The sequence below is a fragment of the Trachemys scripta genome, chromosome 14 (genome assembly GCF_013100865.1).
Source record: "Trachemys scripta elegans isolate TJP31775 chromosome 14, CAS_Tse_1.0, whole genome shotgun sequence".
NCBI classification, from domain to species: Eukaryota; Metazoa; Chordata; order Testudines; family Emydidae; genus Trachemys; species Trachemys scripta.
This window is the reverse complement of record NC_048311.1, coordinates 15,990,186-16,016,735: the sequence shown is the minus strand read 5'-3', so window position 1 is coordinate 16,016,735 and position 26,550 is coordinate 15,990,186. Positions and strand designations below refer to the sequence as shown.

The 26,550-nt window shown below is 41.5% G+C and overlaps 2 protein-coding genes across 5 annotated transcripts in view; both read right to left on the bottom strand.

Moving 5' to 3' along the window:
* Positions 1–11,002, bottom strand: part of WDR45B (WD repeat domain 45B) — a 31,543-nt gene extending 20,541 nt beyond the window's left edge. The window contains exons 1-3 of one of the 4 annotated variants that reach the window (XM_034790177.1): positions 10,779–11,002; positions 8,983–9,042; positions 678–752 (exon numbers count right to left, since the gene is read on the bottom strand). In XM_034790177.1, the coding sequence (XP_034646068.1) occupies positions 678–752; positions 8,983–9,042; positions 10,779–10,845 (202 nt within the window). In that variant the 5' untranslated portion in view covers positions 10,846–11,002. Of the gene's footprint in view, positions 1–677; positions 753–8,971; positions 9,043–10,778 lie in introns of those variants that run through there. The other 3 variants (XM_034790178.1, XM_034790180.1, XM_034790179.1) reach the window with 3 other exon arrangements.
* Positions 11,003–17,662: 6,660 nt separating this feature from the next.
* Positions 17,663–26,550, bottom strand: part of RAB40B (RAB40B, member RAS oncogene family) — a 47,288-nt gene continuing 38,400 nt past the window's right edge. Inside the window, exons 4-6 of the mRNA XM_034789870.1 lie at positions 24,119–24,196; positions 21,715–21,937; positions 17,663–18,790 (exon numbers count right to left, since the gene is read on the bottom strand). Of these exons, the coding sequence (XP_034645761.1) occupies positions 18,519–18,790; positions 21,715–21,937; positions 24,119–24,196 (573 nt within the window). The 3' untranslated portion in view covers positions 17,663–18,518. The remainder of the gene's footprint in view (positions 18,791–21,714; positions 21,938–24,118; positions 24,197–26,550) is intronic.

The window sequence follows — 26,550 nt, the reverse complement described above, 5'->3', positions numbered from 1 at the left end:
CTTGAGCAAAAACTGTATATAGGCTTTAACAGAACCACCAAAGCAGTTTTTACATGACAGGATCGGCTGAAAAAGCCCAATACAGATTACAACCTAGTCCTCTAGCCACTTGATGTGGAGTTCTCCCCTTATAAAACACACCCCAACCTGTTATTTAGGCTGTGACCTTAGAGAGCTACCTGAGTTTTTTCATACTTCCAATGTGTTGCTGACCCCCCCCCTTCTACAAAAACAACAAGGAGTCTGGTGGCACCTTAAAGACTAACAGATTTCACCCATGAAAGCTTATGCCCAAATAAATCTGTTAGTCTTTAAGGTGCCACCAGACTCCTTGTTGTTTTTGTAGATACAAACTAACAAGGCTACACCCTGATACTTGACTCCCCTCTAGTGACCAGTCTACAGAGGTTTCAGTCTGATGCTAGCTTCAAGATCACACACCTGAGTCTATTAGCTCAGGCAATAGAGGATTACCAGAAGTTAAACTGCCAATCTAGAAGTGGCATGAATGAGACTCCTTGTGAAGCCAGTGGAACCCTTCTTGACTGGAAGGAAAGTCATTGGACAAGGGCTCAATGCAGGAAGAAAGTTACCCAGGCAAGAGCCCTGTGGAGAAGACAAGTAGGCTGGACTTTCAAAACAGAGCTAACATAGAAAAATGAGAAAGCATCCCACACCTTGTTTCTCTTTTTCTTTGAGAGGATCTGCATTATAAACTCTGAATCCATTTTCCATTCCACATGCAAAGCATCCTAAAACATAAAATGAAAAATATGCATTAATTATGAAATACAGGCAAAACAGATTAAGTCAGAGGGCTGGGGGTCACTATTCAAGAGCTTTCACGTCAATGAAATTTATTTCAAGAAGACTGTTGCATATCTTTAGTAGTTCAAAATAGAAAATGTAAGTGGAAACTGTGCAAAGTTGGTTTTTCCTCACTTTGTTTCAAGGTTTGAAGTCCCTGGTGTTCTGTTTAAACAGGTGGTGAAGAAACAATGGAAGGAAAGGAGATATTATATCACATAGGAGGCAGTTTGATCATGAGTCAATGTGGGAGAAGGAAATCACAGTTTTGGTGTATTCTTACTGAAACTTACTCTCCCCAGTAATAGCTAGCACAGAAAACCTCTATATTCACTTCATGTACTAAAAAGGAGTCCTATTTCAAATATCCAGATTCCTAATTAAAACTTTACTACATTGTCTAACATGTTCGTTCCTGAAATAGGTGAGAATAGTTCTTTAGCTACCACGCTCTGAAGTCCTTTTCAGTATAGTGAAAGTTGGAAGTCCATCAGTTCCAATTAACTGTGGGGAACTAGTATCAGAGGGGTCCGTGTTAGTCTGGATCTGTAAAAAGCGACAAAGAGTCTTGTGGCATCTTATAGACTAACAGACGTATTGGGGAACTAGAGGAACTCAAGCAACTGACCTTATAAACTAAAGAATTTATAATATACAGAGATTTTACAGATCTGACTTTTTTTTAAGCTGAAGTCCAGAATTGAGTTATGCAGATTGGGGGGTGGGGGAGAAAAATGCCTTTTTAATGAATTCCTTCATACTCCCAGTGAGTTCTTCTGCTGTTTTATTCGATTTAAGTTAGTAAATACTAATGGTTCCACTTATCACAAGTAAGTAGTGAGTCATACTACCTGCCAGTATTGGACTAAGGCAGAACACATAGAAGCCATTAACAAGCATTCAGAGGTGGTAATTATTGTGCATGCAGAGATTGTTACAGAAAAAAATTAACTTGATAAAACAAATACACAATTTAAAAGTGAGATAAGGTGGGTGAGAAGAGCTCTGGGTAGCACAAAAGCTGGTCTTTCACCAAGAGAAGCTGATTCAATAAAAGATATTACTTCATCCACCTGGTCTCTTGTATCCTGGGCCCAATCCAACTACAACACAGCAAACAATAATTTACAAGTGGCATACCAAAATTCATAGAGAACTTTGAGATACAAGGTCACAAAGTAATTGGAACAAATTTGATTTTATTCTTCTGAAATTTTTTTAAACAACCTTTTATACAAAAGTTGAAAACTTGTGTATTAAGTGTCTATCCATAAGGAACATGATTTGCTGATGTTTATTGCCCTGGTAATGTATGTGGCAACATTGTATGTAAAGTTATAAGATTCTACTGTATGATGTTAGTAAGGGCTAGTCTACACTAGAAGTGCTACAGTTCAGCTCTGCTACTGTAATGCGTCTGGTGATGACACTCTATGCCAAGATGAGAGCTCTCTCCTGTTGGCATAATAAAACCACCTCGGCGACAGGTGGTAGCTACATTGGCAGAAGCTCTCCCACTGACAAGCACTGTCCACACCAGCACTTAGGTCAGTAACTTATGTCACTCAGGGGGTGGCTTATTCACACCCCGGAACAACATAAATTGTGCGGAGATAGGGCTTGTCTATGCTACAGGTTAAGATATATTCCAAATCTGGGGAAGGAGCCACAAACCAGTTCCTCAGAGACAAAATGCAAACTGGTGTCAATGAAATCAAATGGACCATCACCTGGTTAAGTGGCCATTCTTTGGCAAGAATAAGGGTATGAGTGAGAAATTTACCTCTTGGCAAAGGAACAGTTGGAGGTTCCCATCCCCACAGACTATGTCTCCTGAAACCCAGCAGGAGAAAATTCTCAAAGAAGAGGAAAAGGCACAAGAAGGGGAATAGATGCCCCAAAATATTCCTCCCTCTCTCTCTACCCACAGCAGCCACAACACCTGAGGAACAAAGAAAAAGCCTAGGACTGAGGAAGAATCTTGTCTGAAAGGAATTCAGATGGTAAAACTGCTGAATTATGTGGTGAGAGATTTTTGTTTTGGATTCACTTAGCTTGTTGCATGCATTTTATCTTTTATTTCCTTGTAACCAATGATGACTTTTATACCTTGTTATTTTAATCACTTAAAATCTCTGTAGTTAATAAATTTGTTTTATCTAAACCAGTGTGCTTGGATTGAAGTGTTTGGGAAACTCCATTTGAATGATATACACGAATCCTGTAATTTCTATTAATAAAATGACAGATTTATATGAGCTTGTGCTGCCCAGGACAGGGCTGGACACTACAAGATGTGCATTTCTGAGGGAAAGTCTGGGACTGGGAATTTGCTGATGTTGCTCTGCAGCATAATTCAAGAGTATCTGGCCATAGCACTCACACAGTATAGCTGGGAGTAATTTACATGCTGGAGTCTGTGTGTGAGCAGACCAGGTAGCAATGTAAAAGGCATGCCAGGTTGGAGAATTGAGGGGAAACTGCTGTTCAACAGATTGAACCCCACGTAATGTCACAAACACCTACTCCAAAATAATACAAACAAGGGTCTTGTCAGGCTCTGAGTTATAAACCACAAATTAATATCCACAAAATTATTAATGAAAACCTTACTTCACACTTTCCTTCATCTTGCCAAACTATTTGCTCAGATCCCTATGTCCAATTGTTCCTGTATGTCAAAATAGTTTAGTTGTTCTGGCAGAGAGAGCTTGGAAAGAAGGTTCAGACTGCATATTTTTCTCACTTTTGTAAACCCTTTATACCAAGCAGACATCTTATGGTATCTGTACTTTGTCTATAATGTTTATTATGGATACCTACAATTAATGAAGCGACATATCCCCAAAATGATTATATCTGGTACTCTAGATCAGTGTTCATTAATGACTGCCCCATGGACTGTCACTAGACCCTGAGATCTCCCTGACACAGTTTAGGAAGGCAGCAAGCCAGTCCCTGGGATCATTATGCCGCATAAATATATGCGGTGAAGCATCTGCATGCCACCAAGGATATTCAGAATCTTTTGACTATGGATCATCAACTATACACTGGAATTATTTTTACAGATAATTTTAAGGTAGGTATGGCTGATATGGCATTTTAACTAGCTTGCATCAGCAAGTTATAAATTTCAGGAAAAATAATTTGTTGAGGACTGACAGCATCCTGTATTTGTATGCATGGACCTTCCAGGTCAGCAGTCAAGATAGTACTTGGGTATATGGAGAAATCCCTATCCCTCTCTCAGAGGGCTGAAATACTGCCAGAATTTTAAATTAACCCAATAGCCTATTAAGCTGTTTCAGTCTAGGCCAGCGGTAGGCAACCTATGGCACGCGAGCTGATTTTCAGTGGCACTCACTGCCTGGGTCCTGTCCACTGATCCGGGGGGCTCTGCATTTTAATTTAATTTTAAATTAAGCTTCTTAAACATTTTAAAAGCCTTATTTACTTTACATACAATAGTTTAGTTATATATTATAGAAAGACCTTCTAAAAACTGGCACGTGAATCCTTACATTAGAGTGAATAAATGAAGACTTGGCACCCCACTTCTGAAAGGTTGCTGAACCCTGGTCTAGGCCAACAAAAAAGCGTGAGGGAAAGGAGATGGACGAAAATGACATTAGAAGTTTGTGCTGAGAACTTTGAATTGTTAAATCACTGCATTTTTTAGGGTATTCATTCTCTTTTCCTCAGTTTTATTGCCATCTTACTTTAAGAGACAGTTTCTTTTCAAATATGATCATCCACCAGCTTGATTAGTTGGAGGGGAGCCATTATACCATGCACAGGATGCAAGTTTGGGAGTGTCCTTAGGATTCCTGCTGACTGAGCTCATGGAAAGCAACAATTACAACAGGTGCACTACTTCTCACATTGATGTCAGCAGGTGCCACAGATTTTCAATAGGTGTAGTATCAGGCTTTTATTTCGCAAGCACTCATTGCCAGCAGACACCCAGGGCAACATAAGCAGCTACCTTTGCATTTGCTTTCAGTACTACAAAAATCGTCAGACGAGACGAGAAAGGCCAATGATTTTCTTCACAGGCACTGATGTACTAGTTTGTAGAGCACAACTTCAAGCTAAGCTTTGATATTTCTGCTTCGCTCAGTTTCTAAAAAAGTTCCATATGTGTGAGAGTGTATACACATGGAAAAGGGCAAATGGCTAATATTTACCAATCAAAAAAGTCTTTTTACTAACTATAATATTAAAGATGCTTTAATGTGTTGAACTGAGAGGCTTCTAGTCAAGCTAGATCCACAGCTTCATTTTGCCAGGTGTCATTGATTTGCAACATTCATCAAGCTGACAAAGCAAAGGGCTAGTTCCATGAGCTGCAACTATGGAGTTAATACATTGATAAGTTATCTGACAAACCTTACAACTGGCTCTAAGGCTCTGTAGCTTTTTCCCCCACAAGGGAGAAATTCTCTTTCCAAGGTAATGGCAAGCATGGAATGGTGATGATATAGTTCTGAATGAGAGCTGATATTTCTTGGAGACTATTTTTGCAAATTAAATTTCCTTTTTATGAGAGGCTCACTATAGAATGATGGATATATTTCCAGTGTACTGTGGTTGTAAAGTAATGCTTTTAAAAAAAATTGTTAGATACTAAAAAAGGCTTTTAAATGTTGCTTTATATTAGCGAAGTTGAAGTACCAGCATTGTATGACAAACCCGAATAGACTATGTTAGCAGACATTAAAATTTGCTATAATGCCACTGCATGTTTTCTACAAAGGCAGACTCCCCAGGGTAAGGGAACTAGAAGGAAAGCTCAGACATTCCCAGGAAACTTAACTGAACACAATATATTTAGGGTATGTCTACACTGCAGCTGGGAGTGTGCTTCCCGGCCCAGGTAGACAGACTCCCACTAGCTTTGCTCGGCCTAGCTCACTAAAAATAGCAGTGTGGACATTACAGCATGGGCAGCAGGTCAAGCTAGCCACCTTAGCTTAGCCCCAAAAGGTCAGATTGGCTCAGACTAGCCACCCAAGGCCAAGCCTATGCCCATATCACAATGTCCACACTGCTATTTACAGTGCACTAGCTCAAGCAAAGCTAGTGTAAGTCTGCCTACCTGGGCTAGGAGGCATGCTCCAAGCTGCAGTGTAGGAATATTTTCAGAGACCACCACAGCAGTTGCTGGAGTGGGAGAGGGAAGGAAACAAGAATGAGCTTCCATATTTAAGGGTTTTGTTTTTTTCTTGACAGTGAAAACTATGCAAGACAAGAGGATTCTAAGTTCATAGTCCAGAGGTTTGAGGAGGAGAGAAGTTTAACGAGCCAGCAGTTTATTCATCACTGCTACAAGCCTGATCCAAGAACTTTGCAATTATTGTATTTATTTGATTCTTTTAACCCTCACCTTTCTTTCTTTTTATAAATAAAGCTTTAGATATTAGATACTAAAGGATTGGCAACAGCGTGATTATTGGGTAAGATCTGAGTTATATACTGACTGGGGTATGTGTCTGGTGCTTTGGGATCAAAAGAACCCTTTTGTTTGATGAAATTGGTTTTAAATAACAACTCATCATTAAGTCTAGTGTCTGGGTGTTGAATCCAGGACAGTAATACCTAAGGAGGCTGCATTTCTGACTTCTTGTTAGCCGGCGTAGGGAGACAGAAGTTTACTTTTGTTGCTGGATTGGTATATCTCATGGAGGAACAACATCGGTTTTGGTGTGTCCCCGCCCTTTTTCCCAGCAGCTTGTCCTGAATTTGGTATTCTCAGTTGTGACCCACGGAAGCATGGTGACAATCTCTGCTTCACATGACATGCTGCTCTGAACCTTTCAGGTGAAAGAATGGACCAAGCAAAAGATGCAGATGTTGACTCGGACAGGAGGTATCATTACTACACTTTCAACTCTGTAACTTGTGTTTCCATAACCTACAGTAGCTCTTATTCCTGTGACAATGCCAAGTGACTTAGGAGCCCAAATCCCATTTTCAACAGTGGCTTAGGCATACAGAAGCCTAAGTTTCATTGAAGAAAATCAAACGGACTTAAATGCTGTATAAAATTTTCAAAGGCACCTAGAAGCATAAGTATTGTTTTCTTTACTTTTATCCTTTTTCTTATTTAAAGAAAAAAGTAGTACATTGTTTAATCTGCAACTATAACTTGAATTTGACTATTATTGGTGGAATGAGTACAGTCTGCCCATATTGACTCATTGGTGCCAAAGTAAAAAGGGAGGGCTTGGAAGGGGCTGAAATGCTTGCCCTAGGAAGCGCCATTTTGCATAGAGGAAATCTTTTTACTTTAGGATCGAGGACACATAGATGTGTTGTTATATTGATGTCCAACAGCATCCTCTGATCTATGCACATTACTTAAGACTGCACGCTTTGTCTAAAACCTGTCAGCTGCAAAGTCAATTCTGCATCATGAGGTCTAACCATTTTGTTTTGCTCTGTTAGGCAGGCTCGAAAAAGGGAGAACAGCCTAATAGCTTGAACACAGGACCGACAGACAATTTCTAGATTTTATTATCAACTCTGTCATATGCAGTATGACACCAAGGGGGTATGAAAGGAGAGGAATCCCTCAGTATGTGAAACCACTCCTTCCTTATGAGACAAGATTATAAGGTTTCTTTTATTTGTTCATTAATTTGTGAAGTGCTTTGAGATCCTTGGACAGAAAACACTATAGAAGTGACTAGAATTAAGATTATATCAAACTTTAAATTAATCACAACATTTTTTTTCAAAGTTTTTAAGTACTTGACAGCACTTAGTCTTTTCTGTAAGACAATTAAACTTCAATGCAAAGGGATAGCTCAGTGGTTTGAGCATTGGCCTGCTAAACCCAGGGTTGTGAGTTCAATCCTTGAGGGGGCCACTTAAAGATCTTGGGGAAAAATCAGTACTTGGTCCTGCTAGTGAAGGCACGGGGCTGGACTCGATGACCTTTGGGGGTTCCTTCCAGTTCTAGGAGATATATAAATATATATGGAGATATACCTAACAAAAATAGTAGTAATATTGCTCAAAGAATAAGAGGAAAATATGGATTTCTGATACTGCAGATGAAACATGCTAGTCACAGAAGTAAAGTCTTTTCCAGCCCTATTAGATCATTCCTGTGAGTACAGGATTGACTATTGAGTTATGAGAAATTAGGTTATTGAAAAATTATATGCAGGCACCCACACTAAGTTTCAGCACTCTAGTGACTCAGATTTCTATTTTTGGTTAGTAGGAAAATGGAAGAAGTAGTGAGGTTTTCTTCCTAGCTACTGTTTTTAGAATTACATTCAAAATGACCAGGAAAAAAAAACAAAAACAAACCACCACTAAGAAGGACTAGTCTACATTCGCAATGCTAGTCTACGCGGCAGCGCTTTAACATGGCTTGTGTGGTTGTGACAGAGTGCTGGGAGAGTTTTTTTCCAGCACTCTTTTTGTTGTTGTTTTGTTTGTTTGTTTTAAAAACACACTGCCAGGAGGGGCGCTGAAACTTGCTGAGCTCAGGCAGGTGTTTTTCCACACCCGAGCGAGAAAGTTGCAGCATTGTAAATTGCCAGTGTAGAGAAGCCCTCAGATAAGCATTTAGGATGCAAAAGTGCTATCAGGTATCATAATGGTTAGGCTATTTTTTAAATGTACAAATATACCACTTATAACTGGAAAGAGTTACAATAGCTTGCAAACAGAACTTCCCTCACTTTCTTTGCCTATATAACTAGGGGACTGTTTAACTTACCAGTTTATTTAGAATAGGTACCTAACAATGCAGTTAAGGGAAGCTCCTCAGCTCAGGGACTATCTTCCTAAGAGTCTGTACAACTCCTTCATACATTTTGGGGTGCTACCATAATTAAATAATGCTCAGCACCAGGGATGTCATTTCAGACAAATTCAAGGGGTGGGGGCAAAGTTGCATCAGCATATACAACATTCTCTGTCCCAATTGGCATCATTAAGATTAACAACTAGGCGATTATTTCTTTTCTAATGACACATAAGAAGTTGTGTTACAACTTAAATATCTTTCACCGCAGTGACTAGTGATTTTAGGTGCCTAAATTTAAAAGGGAACCTGATTTTCAGAAAGTGCCAAAGGACCTGCCAACTGAAAAGCAGGGATACCAAAAAACAAAAACAAAAAAACAACAAACCCCACACACACCAATCACTAACCACTTTTGAAAATTCTGGTCACAGACTTTGGTTCCAAAGCATTCTTCTCAGACTTGATGGCTGAGAGAAACACAAACAAATGAGGGCATGGCACTGCAAATACCATATAGAAATATCCCTCTACTTTAAGGGACACAATAGCTGCATCTACACTGGTAAAATCCAGATAAATAATGCCCCACGAGCAGTAGCAAGAGTGGAAAAGGTAGTGTACACAAGATGGTAGCAAAAACACTGGCACTTTGTCGATGTGATAGCTTTCACTGTTCTTAGTATGTATAGAATTACATGCCAGATTTTTCCTAGTATACGAAAAGCCAGAAAGCATCTCTAAATCGGATTATTGCAGAAGCCACACTATGAAGTGGTCCTAATTCTAACATTTAATTTTCCCAACAGCACTTAAGCTAAAACGGTTAACCACTGTCACACTCCAAAACACAAACCACTTCCCAAACCTGCTTTAGGATTTTAAGATTTACAGTTGTGGTGCCCTAGAGTAAAGCCACACAGCCCCTGAATTTAGTCAAAAGAACAGGAGTACTTGTGGCACCTTAGAGACTAACACATTTATTTGAGCATAAGCTTTCGTGGGCTATAGCCCACTTCTTCGGATACATAGAATGGAACATATATTGAGGAGATGTATATACACATACAGAGAGCATGAAAAGGTGGAAGTAGCCATACCAACTGTAAGAGGCCAATCAACTGAGATGAGCTATCATCAGCAGGAGAAAAAAAAATTTTTTTTGAAGTGAGAGGTCAAGACAGTGCCTAGGGCTGCAGGTAAACAGCACAGTGTGGTGTCACCAGGAAGGCGAGGAGGACACGCTTCCACACACAAGCTGCCCTGGAGTGGCATTTCAGCCCCACGCCAACCAACAACAGGTCATACTCCCCTTTGCTTCATGGTGAACCCCACTCCCTCCGCAGCCGGGGAGGGCTAGTTTGCGTTGTCCCAAAACTTTTGGTTGTTTTTTTTTTGGGGGGGGGGGGAGAGGGAGTAGGGTGACCAGATGTCCCAATTTTATAGGGACAGTCCCAATTTTTGGGTATTTTTCTTATATAGGCTCCTATTACCCCCCATCCCCATCCCGATTTTTCACATTTGCTGTCTGGTCACCCTAGGGGGGAGAGAAGAGGGGAAGAAGGGAGAATAAAGGGAAGGATTGAGGACAAAAGGAAGAAATATTTCTCCATTGCAACACCCTCCCCCACTGCCCTCCCAGCCGACTCCTCCCCCGACCCCATACAACCCCTCCACTTCTAGCCCCAGGCACCCGCGGCCCCGCCACCCCCCGCCCCACACACACACACCGCACCCGGGGCCCCGCCACCCCCTCACTCCCAGACACCCCCTGTTCCCCTCACCCGCGGCCCCGCCACCCCCCCTCGCTGCACCCGCGGCCCCGCCACCCCCTCCCTCCCAGACACCCCCCGTTCCCCTCACCCGCGGCCCCGCCACCCCCCGCCCCCCCGCCCCTCCGACCCCCCCCCCCCACACACACCCGCACCCGGGGCCCCGACACCCCCTCACTCCCAGACACCCCGCGTTCCCCGCACCCACAGCCCCGTCACACACACCCCTCGCCGCACCCGCAGCTCCCAGACACCTCCCCTCCCTCCCCCGCACCCGCGGCCCCGCCGCTCCCTGACACCTCCCCTCCCTCCCCCGCACCCGCGGCCCCGCCGCTCCCCGACAAACCCCACAGGAACCCAACCTACTCCTAAGATGCCCCCACACCCGATTCCCCTGGCTCGGCCGCAGCTCCCCGCTCCCTCCGGCCCCTCACCGTGGTCCTGGTTGAAGCCGGCGTACAGCAGCCCGTTGCCGTGCGGGTTGGCCGGCAGCAGGTTCATGGCTGCTGCCGGATACGTGGCTGGCCCGGGGCCTTTAAACCATCGCGGCCCCGGACGGACTGAGCCCCGCCGCAGCCCAGACGCCGACACTCCCCGCGGGCACAGGGACAGGCCAGCGGCTGCTTCCGACCCCGCCAGGCCGCGCGCCGAGCCACATACCATCCACCCGCCAGGCCGGGGAGCGCCGAGCAATCGAACCGCCGCCCGCGGAGGCCGCCCCCTTTCCCCGCACGGGCAAGGCAACCCCTCCCCCACCTCCTCCGGAGACCCAGCCCGGACGGACATGTGGGATCCACTGCCCCCCTCCTGGGGCAGGGTGACCCGGGGCTGGCATGAGGGATCCAGTGCCCACTCCGGGGCTGCAATGGGGGATCCACTGTTCCCCTCCGGGGCTGTCATGGGGGATCTACTCCCCTTCCCTCCAGGACTGCCTGGGGAGTCTTCTAGCCCCTGAGGAATCTCCCCTCACTTCCCACCACCCCAGAGGGAAGCTCTGATGTAGTTGGGGTTGGTCCTGCTTTGAGCAGGGGGGTGGACTAGATGACCTCCTGAGGCCTCTTCCAACCTTAATCTTCTATGATTCCCTCTGGGGCTGCTTTGAGGGAGGCCCACATATGGGGTTGGCAATGGTGGAGCCTGGATCTGGGTATGCATTGGGAACCTAGAAGTCCTCTGTGTAGCACCCATGCAAACTGTGCTAAGGGCAGGAATTTTCTGTTTCTATTATGTTATTCTCGGTGCTCTCCAGCTCAACACATTTCAGTGGAGTACTGTACAAAGGGGTGCACTGCCTTTCTCCCCCCTTCCTCCCCCCCATGTCCCTGATTACACCATTCAAATGGTGGCAGGTATGGAACATCCCCTTCTCTCCCTGGGCATTGCTACAGCTCTCCAACATGCTGTGCCCCAACTCAATCCAAATTCTGCCCTAGGTACTGATGTGTCATCACCCATCTTGATCTGAACAATGGCTGTATCTCAAAACGGGTTTGTGTGTGCAATACCCCATTGCGATCTGAGTGCTACCGCCTGGCCGGTCATAACTGAATGCACAGTGAACTTTCTGCCAAATAAATCACGCCCTTCATAGCCACAGGGGCACCAAAACTTTTCATACGAGAGCCATGTTAGCAGTTTGGATGGGAGCCTCAAGGGTTACCCTTAATTTATATAAAATGGAGCAGATTGTTGCACCTAAACTCATCTTTAATAAAGAGATGCAGCCCACAGAGGCTCCAGGTTGTGACACTGCCTCCCTTCGCTCAAGAAAGAGTGTCGCATTCAGGACCTCGCTACTACTGATGTTTCTATTTAGGTACAGCCTATAGACCCCATTCAGCATAGGTATTCAACTGTCCTAGGCAATGTACAAACATAAAAAGACACAATTATTGCCTCAAAGAGTTTGTAGTCTAGTTTAAGAGAAGTGCAACAAGTAAGTATAACAAACAACCGGAGGGAAAGAGGATGAGGATGGGAAAACAAAAACATGAAATATTAACCGTGTAACACTGTTCTAACCATTTTTCAGCCAATCACTGCCTATTTCTATTTTATTGTTATTCTTTTGTAACCACTGCCTGTTTTTTTTTTTATTGTTACTAGCTATTACTATTGGGTTTGTGTGTGTGTACTACAGAGGATGCAAGCTACATGACCACTCCCAAAATAGCTACAGCTGAGGATATTGAGAGCAATCCATTTAAAAATAGGGAAAAGGGAAAACATTATTTTGCTTGACTGATCTCAGTATATTTATTATTGCACACACACACAATAAGTGAAAATAATGTTACTAAGTAAGGCCCTGATCCTTCAATGACTTTTGCACATGCTTAATGTTATACACTGTGAATATTCCCAAAACAAAGCCACTGTGAGCTCAATAAGAAGAACAGGAGTACTTGAATGGAACATATAATGAGGAGATATATATACACACATACAGAGAGCATGAACAGGTGGGAGTTGTCTTACCAACTCTGAGAGGCCAATTAATTAAGAGAAAAAAAACTTTTGAAGTGATAATCAAGCTAGCCGAGTACAGACAGTGTGATAAGAAGTGTGAGAGTACTTACAAGGGGAGATAGAGTCAACGTTTGTAATGGCTCAGCCATTCCCAGTCCTTATTCAAACCGGAGTTGATTGTGTCTAGTTTGCATATCAATTCTAGCTCTGCAGTCTCTCTTTGGAGTCTGTTTTTGAAGTTTTTCTGTTGTAATATAGCCACCCGCAGGTCTGTCACTGAATGACCAGACAGGTTAAAGTGTTCTCCCACTGGTTTTTGAGTATTTTGATTCCTGATGTCAGATTTGTGTCCATTAATTCTTTTGCGTAGAGACTGTCCGGTTTGGCCAATGTACATGGCAGAGGGGCATTGCTGGCACATGATGGCATATATCACATTGGTAGATGTGCAGGTGAACGAGCCCCTGATGGTATGGCTGATGTGATTAGGTCCTATGATGATGTCACTTGAATAGATATGTGGACAGAGTTGGCATCGGGGTTTGTTACAAGGATAGGTTCCTGGGTTAGTGGTTTTGTTCAGTGATGTGTGGTTGCTGGTGAGTATTTGCTTTAGGTTGGGGGGTTGTCTGTAAGCGAGGACAGGTCTGTCTCCCAAGATCTGTTCCATTCTATATGCATCCGAAGAAGTCGGCTGTAGTCCACGAAAGCTTATGCTCTAATAAATTTGTTAGTCTCTAAGGTGCCACAAGTACTCCTGTTCTTCTTTTTGCGGATACAGACTAACACGGCTGTTACTCTGAAACTTGTGAGCTCAATGGTACTGCTCACAGTCCATAACATTAAGCATGTACCTGAGTCTTTGAAGAATCAAGGCCTGAGACTAAAGTCAATCTCTCAAAAGTTAGACAATGCCAGAACCAAAGTGGCTTGGGCATGTTGTCTCCTTGTGTAGTCTTATACTTACATGTTCATGTACTAATTTTTCCACAGAGACCCAGCCTCATTCAGCAGTCAGGATGAACAGTACTTACTGAATGAGGTGGCCACTCAAGATTTCTTTTTATCTTTGTCATGCACTGTTATGGCACAGGCCTTATTGATTACACTCTAAATTGTGCCACTTGGCTGCAGCCACAAAGGACCATTATACCAGTTGGGGATCACCTGAGCACAGGGACATTCTGTCCATGTACTCTTTTCCTCAACAATGTCCCATACACAGGAGTTCTTAGCTAGCCAAATCCACTGGCTTTATGGTTCCTTTGTACTGACAGAGAGGCAGAGTAGAAAATCTGACTCTGAGAATGCAGAAGAGGGACCCATATTTAATTTTATACTCTCCTATTTGTATCTTCTCTTGCTATGCCATATCAGCCCCCTTGCCGTGTAATGTATGGACTCTGCAGTATGCAGTACTAGGGCAGCCTTCACCAAGAGCATGAGAAGTGAGGTGAATTTTTATCCCTCTTATCGAGAGGCTTTGGCTACCATTTGCCCAAGAGATCCACATTTAGAGAGTGCCCAGCTTCCCAGGATATCCCAGAAAGAGCTTTTTATCGTCTGTGACCCTTCCTTTACAGTGTGCTCTATTGTAGGCCTCTCCTTAGAGACCATTCTAGAGCTACTAATGCAGAATCTGACTGCTTACAGGTTTGGTGGTGGTAGATACTGAAAAATCTATTACACCATTTCTCTAAAAACTGCACTGACTACCTGTTAATTTCCAAGGGCAATTCAGGATGCCTGCTTTGATCTTCAACATCCTGTGTGGTTTGAGCCCTGTCTCTTTGGGAGACTCTCTCCCCCATGGTATTGCCATTGTTGAGATCTCCTAGGGAAAAGATGTTCTCCATAGATGGCCCCCAACCACTGTATCCTCTTACCTCCACCCTCCAACTACTCAAACTGTCTGTTAGTGTTTATGGCTTGGTGGAAAGTTTATCAGCCTCTTTTCTCTGATGTTTGTCTATGGCAATGGTTTCCAAAGTGGGGTGCACAAGAGGATCCTTGGGGGTGCACGGCAGGAGGAGGAGCGCTTTTATTTTGCTTCGTCAGTTCGGGCGGGAGTCTGAGCGGTTTTGCTTTTTTTTTTTTGCACTTTGGCAAAAATGGTAGAGCTGGCGGCAGGGGGTGCATGCTCAATTTTTTTTTACTGATGGGATGCGCAATCAAAAAAGTTTGGAGACCACTGGTTTATGGGGTAGGATGAAGTTGGATAAGTTGGTGTGTAATGTAATTTGAGGGGTTAGGTAAAAGTCTTTTTTTTTTAAGAGTTATCTATGTTAAATATCATACAGGCACCCAGCAAAGTTGCATTGGTTGCATTTTACACATTTTTGAATAAGCATGCACTATGAAGCAAATTACCTCTCTCTGCCTATTAGCCAGCACACCCTGTCTTCTTGAAATTACAGTTGGGAGGTGGAACAATAGCCAAAGCCTCTCCTAAGTGCTCTAGCTTTGCAGGGGGAAGAGAGAAACACAAACAAGACACATCTCATACAGTAAGGATATTGAATGTCCTGGAAACACCCTTCCTTTGGAATAATTAAGACAAGTATAAAGTTTGCAGGAGAACAAAAACTGAACTTTGCTCTTTTGTGGCTAATTTTCTCTTTGGCATCCAACTGCAGACACACCCTTGAGCAAGTCAATGTTTTGCCTCTCGCCAAACAGGATCATAACTTTCCCTTTTTTTTTTTTTTTTAATTAAATAAACAGCGAGCGAAAGAGTTCCAGTCACCCATGTTTTGGGAAACAATTTATTTATAGTTGAAGGGAAAGAATTTGTATAGGACAAAAGCACGGAATTTTGTGAGATCCGAGTTCCTCTGTCCCAGACTTGGTGCCATTTGGAGCAGGTATGTTACTTAACCTCTTTGTGACTCATTTCCACAGTTTGTAAGATGGAGATGATAATATCACCACCCCCACCGCAACTCTGTTCACCCCCCTGCCTCTGTGGTCTGTCATCATTTCTCATAATGTTCGCCAAAAAATTCACACTGTAAGCTTCTGGGGACTAGGAACTTTTTTAAAGGTTGTCTATAAAGTGACATGCATATTACATAATAAAAATGCCACTACATAAAAGAATAATTATCTTTGATGGTTTGTGGAGGAAGGATTCTGCCATCACTAGTACTTAGCTTTTTCCCATCTAATGTAATAAAAAAAAAGAGAATTTCTCTGTAGTTTTATTTTTTGCCAGCCTATAGCATTTAATTGAAAAATTGTATCTCTGCTATAGAGTTTTATTGGAGGGTTCAAAAAAAATAAATCCACCTCAGGAAAAAGTTGTTTTCTATTAAATTGTGTAGATGGAATAATTTCTACAGTACTAATAAGGATGGAACTAATAAAATAATGTAGGACTTTTCCATAACACTATGCTCAAATATTATAGTTTTGGACATCTAGCTAGCAGTGAACCTATTGGAAGCAGGAATGGGTCCTAGAACGTGGATGATTGTTACGGATTTGAGGCAAGACAGCCTGTTGTATTAGGTATGGAAGCTGAGAAAATTGGTTCTAGGCCCAGCACTGCCATATTCCCTTTGTGACTTTGGTCACATCAATTTGCCAGAGATTTTCTTTTTAAATGTATCCACTATATTTGAATGCTCAGTCTGAGCTACCTAGATCATGATTTTCAGAGGTGTTGAGCACCTGTGGCTTCCACCAACTTTTATTTCAGTTGCAGAATGCAACAGCACAAATTGCTTATGTACAGTAATTAAAAGCTACAATGAGAGATTAGTGATCTATTACCAATTCAGATAATGCTTTAAACTGGTCCCCTAAAATAAACATACTATTAAAGATACAAGTAGAAGTCAGTTGTACTGCTTACCATTTAGGGTTTGCTTTGGGCATTTGGTTTTACATATCAAATCTTATTCTGGAAAATGATCTCACAGTCCAAACTTTCCATTTCCCTCTTGTGCTTGTTTGTTTACCCCTTATTTATTCTGATGAGTAAGGGTAGAGACAGAGCAATGTTTCAGGATCCAACTATAAATTCATTTGGTGTTTTTAAGAGAATGAAGATTTTACACTTTTACTATTGGACCACAAGTAAAGAATGTCAACTTGAGGGAGTGTCAGAGCTAATAATAACCCAACTGACCTGCCTCGGTGTAAGAGTTCTAGCAGAACATGCTCTGCCCTTGCAAAATAGAGACTTTGCTTCTACCCACATGCCTGCTTTGGGATGCTCTGTTTCTGGCTGCACCTGCAAGGATCATTCAGAAGTAATGATTCCCAAAAAGAAAAAAATGGGAGTATGTGTTTTCTCCCATCCCAATTTAATCTTTATAACAGAGCCCCACTTTACTTGGGTGTTACCATCTGATCTTCTAACACATCTGTATCTTGTTATCATTTATTAATCTTTTTGTTGTGCATAACCTATTGGCTAGAATCCCAATATAGCCTTGGCATTTTGTACCTGATAGACTTGCACCACTAGTGGTCTGTTGCTATGGAGATGTAGGGACATCTATGATGATTCAGAACTACTGCTACTGCAAGATGTTACCAAATTAAATTTCAACAGAGGCACTTGTAAATGCTGCAGTGAAGCTACATACCACTCTCACCAAGGGCGCTGGAAATTGGTGTTATCACTCCTCTGCGCGTCAATGAGCCCAGGAGCCTGGTGTCACACCATTTCCATCACTTAGACACCTTTCCCCACAAACTGAGGATTTAACTCATACTGCTCTTCAAAACTTCTTATGCCACTTTTGAAGATTTATGCTGTAAGAAGAGCATCCCCATGATCTATGGAACAGCCTCGCCATAAAAGGAGGGCAAGCCACCTACTGAAGAATAAGCAACAGGCTTTGTTTTTCCAGGAACATTTATTTTTAAATAATATTGTTCTTTCCCTATAAAGCAGCTCTTCAGTCACATTCTTCTTATGCTTGTTGCAACTATTGTCTTTGGCATTTTCTTCCTAGAACTACCTTGTAGAACATCTGGTACAAAAAATGTAGATTTACAGAAAAATAAGAATATAAACCACAGATTAATCCCCAGAAGTATTAAATAACATAGCAAAAACTTTATCAAATCTGCTTCATACACTAATGGGACAAAAACATGTTGTGCATAATATTCTATATACATATTTGCAGCTTAGTTAAATTAGTGCTTCGAGGTTACCAAGGAAGTTGTACAAAAAATAATCATATCCACTACTTCAATAGTACTAGAATGTCTCACCATTTGTAAAATGTACAATGTATACAATACATTGCATTTAAAAAAAAAACTCTCTGCTTTAATCTACAAACTGACACACTAATTTTTGCCTATTTGTAAATGAAGTTTGTGATAAAACAGATTTTGATCTAGTGAATTACACAAGTCACTTCCAAGATCTCTTGTAATTAACAACTCAATAAAATGATAATTATTCCCTTTATAAAAAACACATCTCAAAACACAGGCATTGTGCACATCAAAAATTCCAATCTAAAAGTCCAAAAGCAAAGTGTCACATCCACTTCTGTTGCACAGAACACATCAATCATTCCAAAGCAGCATTGTTATAGTGAGCACACTGTAAAATAAGTCTTTCCTTATTTTTGTCAATGTCATGTGATACACAGAGCATGCTCAGCTATTCAACAGGACTCCTTGTGTTCAAGGCTCCACGTGAGGAAAGTCAACCTTGTTTTTCAGCCACATCAGGTTTAGGAAATTTTACAGCTGTTTCTCGTACAGTTTTTTGGTGGGCTCTGTGGAGGACGGATAATTTTAGCTTTCTTTAGGCTGTTCCTTTTGTTGTTGTTGCTGGCAGTGAGTGAGTAGGAGCGTCCATGCATCATCCTGGCATTAAGGCCATTGGCCATAGAGAAAGATTTGAGATGACTTCGTAAGGCAACAGGGAGCGGGAGCTTGTCAACAAGATGCACTGGGGTGCAGGAAACTATGGCACGGCAGCAGAGATCTTGCAGACTCAGTACTTTAAAAAAAAAAAAAAAAAAAACCACAACATATTATAATACATAGTATGCTTTTGTAAGCCACCTGGTGGCAGCACACACAGTATCATGCGTGTCCATTGTACGTTTAAAACCAATCCTCTAGTTTTTACTCTTTTTACAGTTCATTATACCCTTTCTCCAGTACTAGATACTTGCCCATAACTCTAACCTGCCCGATCTCGCAAGCCCTACACACATGGAACTTTCATTGGCTTCAATGAGAGATCTTGCAAAATTGTTCCCCTCTCACCCAAGCTGAATAGACCAAGGATACCATTTTCAAAAACACCTCAGTGACTTAGAAGCTTAAGTGCCATTTTCAAAAATTACTTTCATTTCAGTCTCATGGAATGTCAGAGATTTTGAAAACTTTTACCGCAACTCTGCCTAACACTCATACTGAACTCTCATTGCACTGCTTTCCAGTCAGCTGGAATCCCATCTGAATAATAAAACTATTCTTTGAAGCTTTGAATCTCTCACTCTGGTACCCTTATTTCATCCAGAACTGGAGGGAATCATTCAAGCTCATAAGTAAATGTTACTGGTTAAATTATACTACAAACTCCAGCAAAAGACAATTTCAATCTATATTTAAAAAAAAATTAAATTAGCTGCATATTATTTGCTCAGAGCCAGGAAATACATTTAACTTGGATAAATCCCTTGTTGGCATTTGGCAAGGAAAGAATGAATGTTGGAAGTGATTAATATTTGTACTCCCCCCTCCTAAGACTTAAAGCTTAGGAAAGACAGCATCTAGTACAAACTCCTAAAAACGCCACTCCCTGCCGCTATAACCCATTCATTCATCTCCAGACTTTTCTTCAGAGACTGGGATAATTTGGGATTTGGGATCTGGTGCTCTTGTATGATTTTTGGGATGTCCAATTTTTTTTTTTAAGGCTGTGAAGAATATTCTTGTCTTACTGCTTAAGTGAATAAGGAGTGTGATACTGCACAAATCAAAATAAACCTACACCAGTTTGTTAATCTAGTTTCTGGTAGGGTACCTACTTAAGTTAAGGAAATATAAAGCTTCTTCAAAGCCAGTAAGTCCTTTTAAAAGACACTTACATTTTGCTACAATTTGTATAAAAAACCCCATCCCATTTTTATTCCAATAGAAAAACTCTCTTTAGATATCCAACAATGAGGTCAACTGAGCCCATTTTCATTTAGAAAAACAGTTATTTGTACTCTATGATCCAGTTTTCATTAACCATCTTAAAGGTTTTGAGACATTTATTATAGACATCAGTTATATGGTAGGTTGGTGGATATCCCTCACAGCAGTACAACCTGTGAAAAGAAAGCATGACAATCTACCAGCCCAGGTACCAAGTCTGCTCTCTCACCTTTACAACGATAAAGAAAAAAATTCATCTGCTCCAGGTAAGAGAGCAAGGAGAATTTTCCAACACTGCAAGAATAGTTTACAACAAGTCAAACTAAAAGATCCAGAACAAACCAGAACTAACATTTACTGACAGGTAACCTAAAGGAGTCATTTAGAGGGTGAGGACAGCACTGCATCAATATTTGCTCATATACTTTTTATATCCAAGAAACGTATTGCTCTATTACCAATCTCTTGTTTGTGTCAGAATAGTGAGAAGGTCCAGAGTATACATTTTGGGGAAACATTTTAACAACCTGAAAGAAAGAAAACCTTGGGGCAGATCCACAGATGGTGTAACTATCTTAGGTGGTGTGTGTTTTTGTTTGTTTCTCTGCTCCTCCTTTTCCAAGCTTTTTATCTTGGAATCAGCTGAGGTGAGCCATCTAACAATGTACCTGTTCCAGAAATTACTTTGTCAAAGCATAAATTGTAGTAATCCTCAGACAGAGTCCAATCCTGCGAGATGCCGAGCATCCTCAATTCCCATTGACTTCAAATGGAAATAGGGAGTGCTCAGCACCTTGCAGGATCAGACCTCTACAGTCTGATTGCTATTAAAAATAAATCATATAAGCCAGTGACTCAATGAAATACTTAATAGACCCAAATGAATCAGTAGATGTCTGTCACTGCACAATTATTTTCAGATGCTTTTAAAAAAAGCTTGTAACAAGAAGTTCTTCATAACGAAGTAATGGGAATACAGAATTACCATACTTGATTAAACCAATGGGTCCCTCAAGTCCAGTAGTCTCTCAGCAACAGCTGCCACTACCAATGCTTCTCAGTAAAATGCAAGAAACCCTCCATTAAGTAAATATGGCATTATCTGTCTCCAAGAAACGTTTCCTCCTTACCTTCAATAAACGGAGGCTGGCTTAAGTCCTGAAGCATGCGGGTTTATATCTCTTCCAAAACATTTTTTGAAAGTATTTACTATAACAACTATGCATATTCCTATTGTTCCTAAATAATCTCTTCTTGAATCTTGCTCAGCCTTTGGTCTCAGTGATATCCTGTGGCAATGGGTTCCACAAGCTAATTATGCATTGTGTGGGGAAAGTATTTTCTTTCATCGGTACTGAATCTGTCACCTTTCAATTTATTGAATGTTCCCTTGTTGTGGAATTATGAAAGGGTGAACAGAAGCTCTCAGTTTAATCTTCCCTAAATGATTCATTATTTTGTACACTTATCACATCCTTACCTCTTATTTAGGGTAAAAACAAGAAACAAAAAAAACCCAATTTTTTTCAGGTTCTATTCACCTTGTTTCACTGTCAGCACGTGTCATTTAAGGAAAGATCAGCTAATAACATTGTTAGCAAACCTAGTCTCTTTACATTTTTATTTAACAAAAATAAATTAATAAAGCATTTAAGGTACATGTCTCAATGTTTTCAGCTTTTCACTATTACTTTTAAGGCTTTAGGAGGTTCAGTCTGAAAGGTCTAAGAGTGATGAACTAGAATGAACAAATGCGTATTGTGTTTTGCCTACCCTTGTTTGGCCTCCAGAGCCGGTCCATCCCATGTCTCATTAACACTATTCTTGCCAGCTCAGTAAATGACTCTGTGATGTTAAAGTTACAAAGTGGGCTAACTTCAAAAAAAGTCATGCCAAGTCTCTCGGCATAGGCTTGTGCTTGTTCAGTGGAGACTTGACGCTTGAAGGCTAAATGAAGGCGGTTTCCAACCAGGATTTTAGGTACACCGGGAGCATGCTGAGTGAAGAGAAGCAATAATAGATTAGTGTTATAACCCTTCACCCCATCTTCAAATAAAATTTGTAAGCTTTTCACAAAGATTCAGAAACAATGCTCTACTCATGAAGCATGTCAAGTGGCAAAAGGATATATGACATGATGGAAAAGGCAGCATCCTCATATCTACAAGAGACTGGGTTGGGATGAGAAATGAAGGGACTATGCTTAGTTCTTGGGAAATGGGGCAGTAATTATTTTCTCCCATCCTTGAAACCTGTCTTTTCCCAAAGCTTCCTCATTCAGTTTATTACAGAGAACAAACATTATAAATTTTCATTGTTAAGCTGCTTTTTAAAAACATAAGTACTGTATCTTCAAGGCTAAATTCAGAACAGAATTCTCTCTTTTGGAGGTATGTCGACATTGCAGAGAGGGTGTATGATTGCAGCACACGTACGCATACCCAAGCTAATTTTAATTTAGCTAGCTCAGGTTCCAATAGCTGTGAAGCTTCTTCAAGCCCACCTGGGACTCTGGGGTGGCTGGCCTGCACTGAAACCTGTGCTGCCACAGTTTCACTACTCTCAATATTCAAGCTAGCTAGTTTAAAGCTAGCTCAGATTAGTGGCATGCTGTGACATTTTTAGTCTGACATGCAATTCTACACTTACATGGAAAATGGCATTTCCTCTATTCGGCACTGGTGAGGCCACAACTATTGCGTCCAGTTTTGGCCCCTCCACTACAGAAAGGATGTGGACAAACTGGAGAGAGTCCAATGGAGGGCAACGAAAATTATTAGAGGGCTAGGGCACATGATTTATGAGGAGAAGCTGAGGGAACTGGGCTTATTTAGTCTGCAGAAAAGAAGAGTGAGGGGGAGATTTGATAGCAGCCTTCAACTACCTGAATGGGGGGTTCTAAAGAGGATGGAACTAGGCTGTTCTCAGTGGTGGCAGATCACAGAATAAGAAGCAATGGTCTCAAGTTGCAGTGGGGGAGGTCTAGGTTGGATATTAGGAAAAACTATTTCACTAGGAGCGTGGTGAAGCACTGGAATGGATTACCTTGGGAGGTGGTGGAATCTCCATCCTTAGAGGTTTCTAAGGCCTGGCTTGACAAAGCCCTGGCTGGGATGATTTAGTTGATGTTGGTCCTGCTTTGAGCAAGTGGTTGGACTAGACCTCCTGACATCTCTTCCAACCCTAATCGTCTATGATTCTATGATCTTCCATGTGGTGTGACCTTGCACAAAAGGTGTGTGCAAGATCATGATGTGCGGAGGATGCAATCTTGTTCTACAACATGGTGTCCTCCATGCGCATTTGGGGGCCAGAGAGAATCATCCCTTGGGCACACCACGTCCTGGGACATGCAGTGCATGCCTGGCATACACAGACAGCACGCCACCGGCTCAGATATGTGAGATTAGATATTTTTCTACAAAATATGCTCTAGTTCATACAGAAATTAACTCAGGGAAGTTCTATGACCTGTGTTATGCAGGAGGTCAAATGAGATGATCGAAGGGATCCCTTCTGGATTTATAATATGTAACTCTATGAACTAGGAGTGTTGACAAATAGCATTATTATTATAGTATCAAAATCCCACATCACATGTGCACGATTTTAGGCCCATTTTCCTCTTTAACAGAATACATATTTTCACATTATACAAGTAAACTGCTTTTAATTTAAGACAGTTTGTATGTATCAGAGAAGTAGTCACTTGCATTCAAAAATCCAAGATAGTCTTTTGAGATCTTCGGATGAATGCACTATAACAGTGCTTAAGGCTTTATAAATAGTGACTTAAACCTCATAATCCCCATATGAGATGGGAAAGCTTTTTTTTTTTTTTTTTTTCTTCATAAGAGGAACCGAGTCAGAGGTAAAGTGATTTGCTGAAGTAACACAACAAATCTGTGGCAAAAGTGGTTATTGAACCTAGGAATCTTGATCTCCATCTCCTTTTTCTTCATCTAGAATTGACACCTTTTTAAATAAGTGGGCAGTTCACTTGTTTGTTTCAGTCTAAAAGTATAACAAAAATACAAGACTGTCATCTTGGATTCCTGTAATGAATTCGGACTGCAGTTAGGTAGTATAAACCAGTAACTGGAAAACACCATGAGCAAAACACATGCTTAATCACTAGTCTTGTTATACATAAATGATGTTTTAGGATGCACCTTACCTCATCTATCTCCTTTATCCATCGATCAATACCATCAAATGACCAGCGATTTGTAATGTCATATACCAGTATCACCCCCTATGTGAAAAAATATTAACGTGAATTTCACTTAACATATACAAAATGCATAACATATAGTACTATCTTACTCTAACACCATTCTATTATCAGTATCAGGATTATGGGGCTTACAATCCTGCCAGATGCTGCATGCTCCGAGTGGAGAGGAATCTCACAGCATCTTCCGGAATCAGCACCTTTGTCCCGATATAGAACTGGGAATGGAAGGACGCATGGAGAGTGGAAAGCACTCAGCAACTTGCAGGATCAGGCCCAGATTTAGCAGTTTATGATCAATGTTAATTCAACTATAAAATCAAATTATGAACACGTTTGGGTGATGTATACATCACAAGTCACACAGACATATTGCTTTCAGTAACACTGTATAGTGTCCAATAGCTAAGGGCCTCAAATTCTATGGAGGTCCAAATACCTCACTACCAGAAGTAACCAATGCACATTATCAGTGTTTACAGCAATACTTTTAGGAGCCTACCCCATGTTTTCAACCTGCAGCTAATAAACTGATGTGTCAGAATGCAAAAACACTAAATGTAATGTAGCTGCACAAACATCTGAGACTGGATTTATAATTTCCCCCAATTCTTGACTAAGTTACATTAACTATTTATCCTTCTAGTTACACCCAATTTGAGAAAGTTTAACATATACAGTACACTTGGGAGTTTTAGTCAAGAAGCAAATGTCCATTATGCTTCTAGCTTTTACTGCAACCTCTATTCCAGAGGTTCTCAAACTGGGGGTCGGGACCCCTCAGGGAGTCGTGTGGTTATTACATGGGGGGGGTCACGAGATGTCAGCCTCCACCCCAAATCTTGCTTTGCCTCTATCATTTATAAGGGTGTTAAACACTTTTAAATATATTTTTAATTTATAAGGGGGGTCGCACTCAGAAGCTTGCTATGTGAAAGGGGTCACCAGTACAAAAGTTTAAGAGCCACTGCTCTATTCAGAGGTGTAATGATAAGAAGGACTGGATATGTCTGTAGAGCATATACAACCTGCTCTCTCTTTTGGTAGAGATGTAGTGGTTGCTAGAGGGCAGTATTAGGCATGTAATTCCTCTAAGGCAGGGGTCGGCAACCTTTCAGAAGTGGTGTGCCGAGTCTTCATTTATTCACTCTAATTTAAGGTTTCACGTGCCAGTAATACATTTTAACGTTTTTAGAAGGTCTCTTTCTATAAGTCTATAATATATAACTAAACTATTGTTGTATGTAAAGTAAATAAGGTTAAAATGTTTAAGAAGCTTCATTTAAAATTAAATTAAAATGCAGAGCCCGGCGGACCGGTGGCCAGGACCCGGGCAGTATGAGTGCCACTGAAAATCAGCTTGCGTGCTGCCTTTGGCATGCATGCCATAGATTGCCTATCCCTGCTCTAAGGGCTCCTCCCTTTCTTACTGTAGCTTCAGATTGTGGCATCTTGTTAGGCCTGATACTCTCCCTCTCAATGAAGACAGCAAAATTATGACAAGTAGGACACTTACATGAACATGAAACTTACAAAAGTGCTTTATTTATACAGCATATTTATACGTACACCTCTACCCCGATATAACGCTGTCCTTGGGAGCCAAAAAATCTTACTGCGTTATAGATAAAATCGTGTTATATCGAACTTGCTTTGATCCGCCGGAGTGCGCAGCCCCGCCCCGCCCCCCCAGAGCGCTGCTTTACCGCGTTATGTCCGAATTCGTGTTATATCGGGTCGCGTTATATCGGGGTAGAGGTTTATTTTTATAGCAGCCAAAGGTGGATCTGGCATTTTAGATGAAACTCCCCTTCTTCTGAAATATACAGCTTCAACCTCAAAGAGTTTACAATCAAAGCCCTTAATCCTGACAGGGGAACCATGTAGACAGAACCCTGCATCCAGATGGAGTCCCACTGATGTCAATGGGGGCTCATCTGCATGGGTCTTGCAGGATCAGGCCCAAGATTAGATTTTATTATCCTGGCTTGTTACATCAACACTATGGAGTGGGGAGGAAGGCCAGTGTTTACAGCAATATGATCAGGCAGTGACTCAGGTCAAGCATATAAAAATCATGATGTATTTTTTAAATTTATAATTATGATTTATTTGACTTGTGGCTATTGTGGAAGGAGTGAGCCTTGGGGGATTTAAATGAGGAAAAGGTAGCAGATTAGAAGACCAGAAATGGGAGGGCATTCTATGCATAGGGGCAGCACGGAGAGTACTGTGCGGGAAGCAGATGAATGGTGCATCAATACTGGCACTGAAGTTGGGGTAGGAGGGGCAATGTAGTGCAATAAAATATTTTGGACAGACGGACAGACAGCTCAGAGCTATAGAGGGCTTTCAAGGAGAAGACAAGAAGTTCA